Source organism: Taeniopygia guttata, chromosome 1 (assembly GCF_048771995.1).
Source record: "Taeniopygia guttata chromosome 1, bTaeGut7.mat, whole genome shotgun sequence".
Taxonomy (NCBI): domain Eukaryota; kingdom Metazoa; phylum Chordata; class Aves; order Passeriformes; family Estrildidae; genus Taeniopygia; species Taeniopygia guttata.
The window spans coordinates 28,655,682-28,667,746 of record NC_133024.1 but is presented as its reverse complement, the minus strand read 5'-3'; the positions used below and the strand labels follow the sequence as shown (position 1 = coordinate 28,667,746).

At 42.8% G+C, this 12,065-nt stretch overlaps 1 protein-coding gene across 3 annotated transcripts in view; it reads left to right on the top strand.

Annotated features, from left to right (window-relative positions):
• Window positions 1–12,065, top strand: part of CLCN1 (chloride voltage-gated channel 1) — a 58,042-nt gene that overhangs the window by 12,010 nt on the left and 33,967 nt on the right. Inside the window, exon 1 of one of the 3 annotated variants that reach the window (XM_030267516.4) lies at window positions 8,936–9,338. The exons of 1 other annotated variant lie outside the window; for it this stretch is intronic. In XM_030267516.4, coding sequence (XP_030123376.4) covers window positions 9,126–9,338 — 213 coding nt within the window. In that variant the 5' untranslated portion in view covers window positions 8,936–9,125. Of the gene's footprint in view, window positions 1–8,935; window positions 9,339–12,065 lie in introns of those variants that run through there. One more of the 3 variants, XM_072925993.1, reaches the window with a different exon arrangement.

Sequence of the window (12,065 nt, the reverse complement as noted above, 5' to 3'; positions counted from 1 at the left end):
AGATTACCTTGTCCCTACAGAGACCTCACCTCCATCCCATGGGATTTAATGATGGCATTTGGAGTAGTTTTATTTGGAGGGAGAGGGAATGAGGGTAAGGAACCAGTTGATGGAGCCACTGGGACCAGCTGTTCTTTCTACCAGCAAGTTCTGTAGCCAGAACTGTGATTCCTGTGGGACAGGGAAGCACCACAGCAATACCCTCTGCATCCCTTTCCTCTTTGATGAAGATCAGGTTGAAAGCTGCCATGGCATGGGGCAGCTGCATCTTCTTCCCAGAGCAATGAGTCTTCAGCAAGTGGCATAGCTTGTCTGTCAGCATGATGGGTCTGAGGAGCCTGCAAACTTGTGTGAGCTCATGGTCCTCATGGTGTCCAAAAACCAGTGGTCTGGGACATTTCTATCCTTCTCCTCCTAAGTAAATGTCCCCAGCCCAGCCAGTGCATCTGCCAGAGACCAACAACTCTCTTCCTGATGCAAGAAAACCCAGCAGAGCAAGTGGGATTTGAAACATTTCACGAAGTCCATCTCTACTATTTTGTTGTTGTTGTTGTTGTTGTTACTATCTCATTCCTTTCAAAATATACTACAGACATAATGTGGAATAGAATCTGGCTCTGATATAGACAGGAAAAAGTTGATATACACCCCAGACCAAGGGCAGCACTTGAACAAGATACCACAAGTACTCTTAGGCATTGTTGCTGATTCTGAACACGTAATAATGCAAGAGCAGGACTATGAGCAATGGTCTTGAACAAACACAATATCAAAAAATCTCTAATTTCTCCTGAACAGTCTGAGTTTAGCAGCTTGTAGAACTAATTTCAGCTCCCAACGTAAATGAAAGTAAGAATAGTTTCCATCATTTATCCCCTTCTCCTTCATTGGCCCATTATCTCTCCACCATTCCTGACCTTGGTTAATAGTTTCCACTGTCAACCTATAGCCCCTTCCTGGACTCTTGTTCCAGGTTTAATATTTTTAGATGTCATGGACATTAGATGCCAGCCCTGGGACACAATGCCATTTATGGGTAATGTCCTGCAATTTCTTCTGCTGATTTATCTTGTCCTGGGCTTAATATACTAAGCTACCTGTCTCTTTGGCCTCTGGAGATTGTATCCCCTCATGGCCCTGGTGTACTTCTTCCCCCGTTTTTCCCCTTGTGACAGCCTACATTGGCTCTTGCTAATAGGTGTGCAGCAGTTCTGGTTTAAAAAGCTTGACAGAGAAAAGACTTTTTGTAGCCTTTATGCCAAAGAGTGACCCAGTAATTAATTCAACCTGGATGCAAGTGCTTGATGCAGTTCTTCTTCTCTTCCCCCAGCACCTTCCTACAAGTCAAAGCAAGGGGCTAGAAGATAGAAGAGGGAGGGAGTCCAGTGAATGTCATGCTGACTCTCACTATCATCCCTGTATCAGCAGCCAGTGATAACAGCAAAGGTTATTGCTGCAGGGGAATTTCTTTGCCCTCATTTGGGTTGGATTTAGTATTCAGGCTGCCAAGAGAAATACTATCTTTCCTCTGTTTACTTTAGTCTTTATCTCATATTACCACCAGGGATTGTTTCATGGAAAACAGGCAAGACCCCTGCTGTGCTGGAGGGTTAGATGTTTTTGTATGGGTATCTGCATTTAGATGGGAGAAGGAGAAGGAAAACAGGAAGCTTAGTCAAAACTTTGCAGGATTTACAACTGTTCTAGTAAATAGGTATATTAAAAAATCTTCAATGGTCGTGATAACACATCTGTGCTACAACCCTTCTATTGGCATCCTGTATCTCAGTTGTCTGAGATGGGACAGGACAAGCCAGCATTGCCAACAACTTGTTCTTAGCAGCCATGGTTCATGCAAGCAGTTCATACCATTTTCTCTAACCATGTCAAGAGTCTGAAATGTAAGCAAGAGCCAAGTGTTATTGAGAAAATTTTTATGGTGGATTAGGGCTCTACTGCAATCAGAAAAGACAATCCCTCTTCTCATTTCTAGGTGTGTTCCTGTTCCCTTCTTTACTGACATTCACATGGCCATGCATCAGCAGAAATGGAGAGCTGAGCTGGCTGAAAATTAATTTTTTCCTTGCATCAAGCTTCTTGATCATGAGTTCCAGTACATTAAAAAAATAGGACTGTCCTTTTCAACAAGTCTGTTCCTCAAGTGCCCTAAACTAGGCAATGTGATCAGTCACATGCACATCTATAGATCATAGAGCTTCTGCAAAATTACTTTTCAGGTGTTTGGAAGTGGAACATATATCAGGAAAATGAAATTATTTTCTAATGTACCTCTAATCCTAGCTCTGACCTCCTGCAGGTACCCTGTCCATACTCATGGTTCCTTCTTCTTGACCAACCACAGCGCATTCATACCACAAACATGTCCTTGAAACTCTCCCAAAAATCTTCCCTTCACAAGCCAGTTCCTCTTCCTAAACCTTTAGACTTTGGCCACACATCTTCATTGTTGGCCACATTTTACATAAGAATTATCATTCTCCACTTGAAATTAGCCAAATCCAATTCAAAGGAGCCTGTGGCTGGCCAGCTCTGAACAGCTCTTCACATCACTGCACTTTCTGTCCACCCTTGTGGTGCTGGTCAGGCTGTGTGTCATGGCATGACTGACAGATCTAATGGGCAATTATTCATTTTACCTGTGCAACAAGCAATCCACAGGGAAAAGGGGAAGAAAGGCACAAGCCACAAAATCTCTGTGCAGGAATAATAACAAATTCACTAGCTTAGAGGTATCCTTAATAAGTTTTGATCATTAGAGATAAGCCTGTATTTCCTAGATGTTCCTTGGTCCTTTCTGCTAAAAATGGCTTCAAGCTGACTACATCAGAGAATGCTTGCAATGCAAAATTATTCTCCTAGAAAATAAGAAATCCACCGAATCTATTTCAATCAGTTGAGTGCTTGCTAGTTCTCACAACTTTAGCTGTTTTTGTATGTACAATGAAGCTAGAAAAAGTTTTCTCTTTCTCAGCAGTCTAATATTAATTTTTCATAGTTACTTTTTTCCTTCTTTCAGTACTTGTATGCACACTGTGCCTATTTGATTTGTTCTTGGTTTATCCTAAGACAAGACAGTCACTGTTCTACCCCACCAGTAATACACCTCTTCATTTGGAAAGCATTTTGGCAGATGAAAAGAAGAATTTATTTAATAGAAGCTATGGGGTGCTGTAGGGTAGAGAATCACCAAGGGAATTGAGGGCTGCAATTTTAGAAGGGGGCAGCTGTAAGGGAGGAGGCATCTAAGCTGTGGAGATATGGAAACAATCTCCTAGGCAATAGAGTGTAAGCACAAAATTTTAGCAGCTCAGAAGGTCATCAACTTAATTGCAACCAAGGTCATAGTGGGTGAGGGAGAGTTGTGTGTAGACTATATATTTATTTCTGTGCTTTCTGATTTTCATGCTTGAAGTTTTCTCTATTTAAAATAATCAAATAATCTTATTTTTATTCTACTAAATGCTGTTCTGTTTTGAGTTATGAAACCTGATGGTATTTACCTGAGTGCTCACCAGGACAGTCAGATTCATTTTAAAGCTCTGAATGAGTTTGGATCGATTTATAAAACCAAAATTTGCTGTCTTCTCTTTCATCTGATTTTCTGTCTGGCTCTTATTGCTGGGTTTAAGTCTCTCTGCTGGTTATTTTCACTCTCAGTTCCAACCTGTGACCACATTGTTATGTAGGATGAGACAACCTCAAGGTAACAAGTAATTTACTTTAGATGGCATCATCAACATGGACATGGTGCTCTCTGCAGACTGTCACAGTCAGGTTGTTTCTGGAACTGGGACATAACCCTGACCCTTTAAAGCTCATTTGATTTTTGCCAAGTCATAGCATATCATATTGTTATATCATGTCATACTGCACTGCCATCCTGCCCTATCCTGATCTGTTCAAGTTTCCTTCCAAATTCCTCTATTCAAACATCTACTTCAATGGCTCCTTCATGTCCTTTTGTTCCTGTAAGTATTTATCTGATGCTAGCTGTGAGGATTTTTTCCCCCTTTCTGCCTCTTTCTTCTTGAGTTATCAAAAGCTGATGATTCTCAAAATCTGCCCTGTTTCTGTCAATTCTGCTCTAATCAGTCTAGTATTAGTCAGTACATGTCCACTTGAATATCATCATATTATCTTGTTATTTCTCCATTATGAAAGCCCTTAAACTTTCTGGTCTTTTTCTTTTTAGTTTTTGCTGTGAACTCAACCCTTCTTTCAATTCTCCTCTGAGAGTTCTCTGTCATTGTCTCTCCATATCCAGCCTGGCTTACTACGTGCCTCTGCACAGCTTAAATTTCTATCTTTTGCTAGTGTTCAAGCCTCAGTCCATGATCTATTTCTTTCTTTTACTATGAAAGCTGTCTTTTCTTCCAGTCTCCCTCCCTCATCCTAGCCCTTTTCACAGCATTCTTTCTCTCCCAAAGCTCTAATTGCCTCCTGTAGCTCTTTGAAGCCTCCATGGTTATCTTGTCTAATAAAATGTCCTAGTCAAGAGCTTTGTTCTCATCTAGAAGCCATTGCCATATCTGACATCTACTGAAATATTTTCCCTGCTTTTTCACTCTTTTTTGCTCCATCTAAAGGTATTGCTTGAAGCAAAATATGCTTTCTGTATCTTCCTGTCCAGATTCTCATTCCCTGTTGCCCTTCGGTGCTTTGTCTCTTATTGCCTCTGTGTTTCTCTCTCAGAGGTTGTGTTAGTTCTAAGTAGTCATCCTTTCGTCACCTTTCTCCTCTTCTCCTTTCTTCATCTTTATAGTTTCTTTTGTCCTGTAGACTATCTTTTATATTATCTTCTTTACAGACTTGTGGGCCTGTTGGACTGGGCTTTCTTAAGCATAGAACATTATTTTTTCTTTGTTCTTAAATGACTGTTTCACTAATCTGCATGCAGAGTTCTATGTAATAATAACTCTGCCTCAGCAAATTTTGCTCCTGTCAGTCTGGGGTGGCAGAGGACTCTGCATCACCATCTGCTATAATATCTGTGTATGCAGAGTTGAAAAAATAGATGTGGTGTTTCACTCCAGAGGAGGCTGGAGTCTGCTGGTGGGCAGACTAAGGCTTGTGTACAGTGAGGTCATGAAGTGGTTTAGATTTTTCAGGATGAACCTGCTACAGAACAAATCAAAGAAAGTTCTAGCATGAGCAGAAGCTTCAGAAGTTTGTATGATGTCTGATAATTGTGTGGGCAGGGCATAGGGAACATTCAGATTGTCACTGCTGATAAATAGCACTTGAATTATTTCAAGTTATAAATCTCCTGGGATCAGACCATGGGAGAAGTGTGAGTCTTCAGTCATGCTTACCCCTCTCCCCACCAGCCTCTCAGAGCTTTCACTTTCAAGGCATTCAGATGGGAAGGATAGGAATTGTATTTCTGCATCCTGAAAAGCATTCAGGGGAAAGAAATAAATGCACAGAAAGGCAGACCTGAGAGAAAACTGAGAACAGGAGGGAGAGAAATAGAAGCCTGACTGGACAAGAGATCCATTTTGGTTGACAGTTCTTCCAGATTCTGTTATTTTCTTTATTGTTGTTTAATACCTTAATTTGGACTGTAGCTGTATTTTCATCTATCACAAACATGTCCTTCTTGAAACACACTTTGGATTCCCACTAGACCCTCTAATATGCAAAAGGGAAAAAAAAAGGTGTATGAGCAGGTCATGAAACTTTCTTCTTTCATGCCATGGAGAAGTCTAGAAACATTTGTGAGCCTTTTCAAGAGGCTTAGGTGCACCTGAGGAGTCAAGCCATGGGTACGGGACATCTGTGTTTGTGGCTAGTGCAAGATGGTTATGACACCTTCCTCTTATTTTTATGTCTTCCTCCAGCTCTGTGCTAATCTTCTGAGTCTGCTGGTAACCTCTGAAGCAACAGCAGTAGTCCATTGTGAGTCCTGGTGGAAGTGCAGAGCAAGGCCTGGGAAATAGAAAGCAAGACAGTGAGGCAATAAAGAACATATATAAAGAAGAGCTGTGGCAGGAGATTGCAGGAAGAGTGATAGGGGAGATTTGCCAGCAGTTGCTGGGCAGCAGCAGTGCAGAAAGGAAGATTTTTTTCAAGGTGTTCTCTGTATTCTGTGTTTATGTTTATATCTGCGGATCTGAAAACATAGAAAAGACTATGAGTAAAGCCGGAGTTTTACTTTTCGTTCGGTCAGCTGTGCCAGCTGGAAAAAGTGGAGGAGCTGTTGGGTCTACAAGTTCTTCTGAGGGTGAAAGAGAAGAAAATTGAAATCTCAGAGCAAATATAGATTGAGAGTAGTGTTTTGAATTAACTAAGGTAGTGTCAGTGAGGCCAGAGGCTGTGACAGAGATTATTGGTACCTTGTGAAATAGCAAGGATTGTTAATAATTTCCAGAGAGGTGACAAAACACTTTCACTTCCAAGGAGAAACAGGTTGATTTATAAGCTCAGTAGCATGGTAAGATTAGTGTTCAGGACACAGGAAATACTGTGCCATAAATCCAATATCTCTACAGATTGCACATATTTTGTCATGCACTGAAATGATGAATTTCAGTTCTCAGTTGTTTCCTTGTTAGACAATAGCTGGGTACAGAGACTAGAGGCAGAGATGCTGTTTGATGAGAAGTGGGAAATAGTTGAGTATGAGGTTCTTAGCTACAGGTGAGCTAAGTGCATAGGTGCCAGCTGCACACAGTGATTGCTCAGGATCAGCTGCATCGTTGCAGCACTGTCATGCACTGCCTGAGGTGTGTTACACTGTGGGAAGCGTGAGTGAGGGCTCAGGGGCTTTGTAGGATGTCTTCCTAGTCAGGATAGTAAAGGTTTCTTCTTCAAGTGGCATCTGGAGTCACTTGGTTGGCCTTGGGTCCTTCATGCTTTAATTGATGAGGTGAGTGAGGCCGGGGCCAGTTTGGAAGCTGAGAGGGACAGTTCTTGGAAAAAGCCTTTCAGGGTAGAATCATCCTGTTTTGGGCTATTATTCTATCATTATTTCCCATGGAAATTCCACAACAGCATCATGCACGACAGGCAATAGAGTTTGATTAGATGGAAGTAGAGAGTTCATTTTTATACTGCAGCAATTTCTAATGTGCCATTCTTGTGCCTCTTGAAAAACAAGAGCTAGGGGAGTACACTTTCAAGTAAAGGATCTCATTAGTTTTCTGCAGTGGGTCTGATGAGTGTTCTCCTCCAGTACATATGATAGTGACTGAAGATCTGGTGCTGTATTACAGCTTTGATGTTTGCTGGGCTCTACTGTATTCAGTTTTTAGGCTTCCTATACATGATGTACCTTATATTTTAGGCAGTTTTTTTATATTTTGTACACTATATAGTATGTGCTATGCATCATTTTTTAAATAAGCCATAATGATGATGGCCTTCCAAAAGCATCTCTATAGGTTGGGAGCAATTAATACCTTTTTTGATGATAACCTATAAGGGCAACTAAAAGTTTTTCTCTGATTTCCTAGACACAGTCACTTAGAAATTCTTCTTTAAGGTGATTAATTTCAAGTTTTGCCCTGCCTATGGGACACAGTCTTCCTGCAGAAGATAGTGCTTGTTGACAGTGAAGTGAGTGCTGGTGAGAATGAAACAGGAGAGCTTGTGAATTTTGGGGCAGCACTAATATTGCTTTTGTAAATATTCAGTGCTTGCCTGACCTCATACCAGTTGTAAGTTGTACACACTAACCTTATCCATGTGGCTATTACTCCTAATGGATATCCATATCTCAACAAGAACATGGAGAAGGTGATTTGTAAAAGAAATTAAGTGTGTCTTCCTCATGGAGACATTCTTTCTACCTTACTCTCAAGGACCATGCAGACTTTAAAAAAAAAGCAAAAGAAGAAATGTTTTACAGGAGACTGCAAAATGAAATAGTGACACCACTGTTCTGGGCCCAGAAAAGGGTGTTTTGCCCTTCTCTCTACCCCCTCCTGCCTGCAAATCTCTTACTTAATATGAATAGCTTGGCGTGTGAGGTCTTTTTTTCTTGTATACAGTTTCTGGGACCTTGAACTCTCTGCTCCTCCCTAATTAATAGCCCTCAGAAGAAATATGGTTCCAGGCAGCACACTGACAGTACTGGGAGGTGTCTCTAGGCCAAGTTGCTGTAACATGCTTCTCATTCCTGCTGCTGGCTGGTAGCTCACTGGTGTTGGCTGTGCTTGTTGGTTCTCTACCTGGCTGAGAAACAAGTGGCAGAGTCTAAATTCCTTAAAATTTACATTTAATTCCCCACTTCTTCTTTGGAATGAGCAAATTCCAAAGTGGAGAGGAGAAGCTGTTAAATGCTCTAGTCTGTGGAAAAGTGAGCATCAAGAAGAATTAAATTTCTGCATACACCTATAATTGAGTACCCATATAGCAGTTTGGTGACGTGCTTTGAAGTGCGAAGTATTCCCCATAAGAGCACCTGGGAAGGCTGAGATTAGACTGTAATATTCAGCAGTTTACAGGGATGCCTGACTTCTCCATTAGGACTTGCTGCTGTGCACTCATTAAAATTGTCTTGGGACACTGAGTGAACACCCATCTCATTCCATCTCACCATAGCTGCTGGCTTCTTTATGTTTGTTGCTCAGTCTTTAGGGCAGCTGGTGTCTGGGGAGAAAATGAGGAAGCCCACTGACCTTTGTTTTCATTGCAAACAGAGAGGGCGTGGGATGGGGAGCTGTGAAAGAAGAGATATCCTGGATAATAATTCTGCTTCCTCCTGTCTGCTTTCTGTCTCTGTGCTTGTAGCTCTGTCTGTCACACCACCTCCTTCCCCCTGCCCCCTCCCTCTCCTTCAGGAGTTCCCCTCTTGCTCACACCTGATATTCAATCCCAGCAGAGTTATTGCCTTTTGCTGAGATCAGACACGGCACCGGGGAATCATGTGGCAGAGGAAGGTTGCTATAAATATAGTTGAACCATTTGGGCAGGAAAGGAAGAAAGTGAGAGAGGCTCAAGGAGGAGGAGGAGGAGGAGGGGCAGAGAGAAAGAGAGTGCAGGAACAGGACAAGTTGGAGGAGAGAGAGAAAGGAAGGATCAGCAGAGAATGCGGAGGCCATGCTCTCTGCCAGAACACGAGGTGGTTCTAGGTAAGGCCCGGAGCAGCAACTCAGTTACAGATGAGCGTGAGGAGGAGTGGAGGAATGGAGAGCTCAGAGAGCAAGACGCAGGAGCCCGGCTGGAAGCCAGCTTTGTGGGGGGGCACACCGCAATACGACTATGTCTGCTTTGAGAAATGCACCCGTTACGGGATCCCCGTGGAGGCAGGACACGAGGCCGGGGCGACCGGGGACGACCTGCGCTCCCCGGAGAACTCCCTCAGCCACCCACAGGTAGGGCTGGACACCGGCACGTTTGTGGCAGCACAGGCCTCCCTGGCACCACGCTGCCTCTGGGGCTCTCAGAATGGCACTGGCAGAGCACACACCCCTGTCCATCCCCAGCCCCACCAGCTCTCCCCTTCGCTTGGCGACTCCAGCTCAGCCTTTGGCATTCGTGGCTGTACTCGCACCAAGGATCCTACCAGTAATTCAAGGCAGAGGGTAATGTCACCTGCCACGGATGCAAGGAGACTTGGAATGGGCAAGCTGGGATGGGGAAAATTAACCAGAGCATTAATGTGTTTGTAACAGCAAAGAGAAGCTGCAGCTGCCTTCAGCTGCACAGTGATATTGAGTAAAGCACAGGAGTGAGTAAAACCAGAGAGAGCAGTGATGTATGTTTATGGGTATCTGTACAGCTGTGTAGATGAAGTAAAGCTCTCTTGTGACTTTTGTCTGACCATAAAGCCCTTCATGTTCATAGAGCCCTACGTGTATATTGGTATTTTTGATAACTCTTAGTGGAACTGTAAGTGAGGGATTTTCTAGTCCTTAAGCTTGACCTGACTCTTGCTGTGGTTCATAAAAGCACTGGTTCAGAAAAATGTCTGGAGCATAGACGTACTCTGGTTGTGGCTGTTTGTTCATTATGCTCTGTATCTCCCTTACCTCTTCTTTTGGGACAGCCTCCTGCAAAGGGGAGGGTTTACAGCAGAGTCCTGGTATCTTATTTCCTACCACTCTGTTCTGATTAAACTGATCTAAGAGAGCTTTGGTGCAATGAAGGATCCAGTCAAATTATGAGGAAGAGAGTGTGTGAATGTGAAATTCATAAAGTGGGTGTTTCTTCTTAAATGAATACAAATCCTCTTACATGGATGGTGAATGATGGGGGAATGAAGAAGATTGCATTGTCTCCTAAAGACTTAAGTGATTTAGTGATGGGAAAAGAGGCAGATTTGCCACCAAGAAAATCTCTTCCAGTAGATAAGCATCCCAGTGAGGATAGTTATGTGTCACATTGCCACAGATCAGAGAATCAGTTCCATGGCCATATTCAGGAATTTCTCTTCTGAAACTGCCAACAACATCTGCGATTTTGCATGTCTCCTCCACTAAAGTCTTCCAAAACCACCCCAGTGACTTATATGAAGCAGGAGCCCAGATGGACAGAGGTCTGACTGGAGCAGTTTAGGCTTTATTTACATCAACACAAAACAGTGCTTTGGCTGCAGCAGCCACGCTAAGAGGGTGAGCACTGCCTTAGCTGAGCAGTCATGCTAAGGGGATGGGGTGGAGAGGTGTGTGTGCCCACCTGAGGCTGAGCTCCATTGGGGTCACACCTGCCCTGTGGGGTGCAAATTCAGTGGGAGAGCTGAGCTGGGTGAAGGAAATGCATCTTTGTGTGTGTGCCATGAACCAGGAGTGAGCTGGGGTGTGGTGAGATGCAAATCCTTTCTCCAGTAAAGCACATCCATGCACAGAAACATCCCAGTTCACACATATCCAGCAGATATGCCAGTCCCACACACCTAAAACCACTGTCCAGTAGGCACAGATGACCCAGTGAGGCAACACCACCAGCTCTGTGCTCTTGCTCCCTGACACCAGAGTGTCTCTGTGCTCAGTTCCAGAGGCGTGGTGGTCAGTGCAGGTAGATAGATGATCTCACGTACAAACAAGAAGGCCATCAAACCCATTCCCATTCCCAAAAAATATGTCCTAGAAATATTTTATATAAGCAGTCATGCACATGCACATGTGCATGTACATTTATCATGGAACTTTGCATGCAAGCATATTCTGGCTAAGCCAGGTTTGCTGTGGATGTATATATTTTGCTGATCATTCATGCACATAAATAAATGATAAATATGCACACTTATTATCATGTAATTAGCAGGACAAACTATGTTTTCATACTATGTTTTCACGTAGCATGAAAAATGTTTTCATCCATTTCCACACAGAGTAATCATTAAGATTTCTTTCCCCACTGTCATGTGAAAAAACATTTGACAGAGATTTTTATTCTGTTGCTCTCTTTTTCTGCTAGCTGTTGCCTTCTGTTGTATGTGTGATTTGGTTTGGTTTACACAGGCCCTAAAATAGTGAAATCTTGGTCTTTGGCCTTGGACCTTCAGATAATTTTTAGTCAAAAAACATACAGTGGATAATAGATATTAACATAATAGTAGTAGGATAATAATAATAATAACAATATACATATATTTTTGACAATTAATATAACAGATAGTAGATATATAACAGGTGATGTCATATACTTTGTTAAAAATATGCATTATCCTGCACTGTAGGATTTTGTACTGTTTTATTTCTGCATGAGAAAGCAGTTACAGCTGGTGAAGTATTTAAAAGCTGTGCTATTTGTGACCATAGAAAGGGTGTTCCTGGCAGGGAGCTCACTCAGGAATACACAGATGGGTGTAGTGGGAGGGATGTGCAATAAGAAATCAGGCAATGCAGTAATACAGAAAAACAGGATCACAGAGGTGGGAGGGCCTCTGGAGCTCTCCAGCCCAAGCCCCTACTCACAGCAGGACTGACTCCAAAGGTTGGTCACATTGTCCAGAGCCTTTTCCAGACACGTTCTGAACATCTGCAACACTGAAGATTCCCCAGCCCCACTGGGCACCTGCTCCTGTGCTGACCTACCCTTAAGTGGGGCTGGATGGGGACATGTGTTCCTTTGCAGGGGCTTTCTTTTCTTAAAAGTTG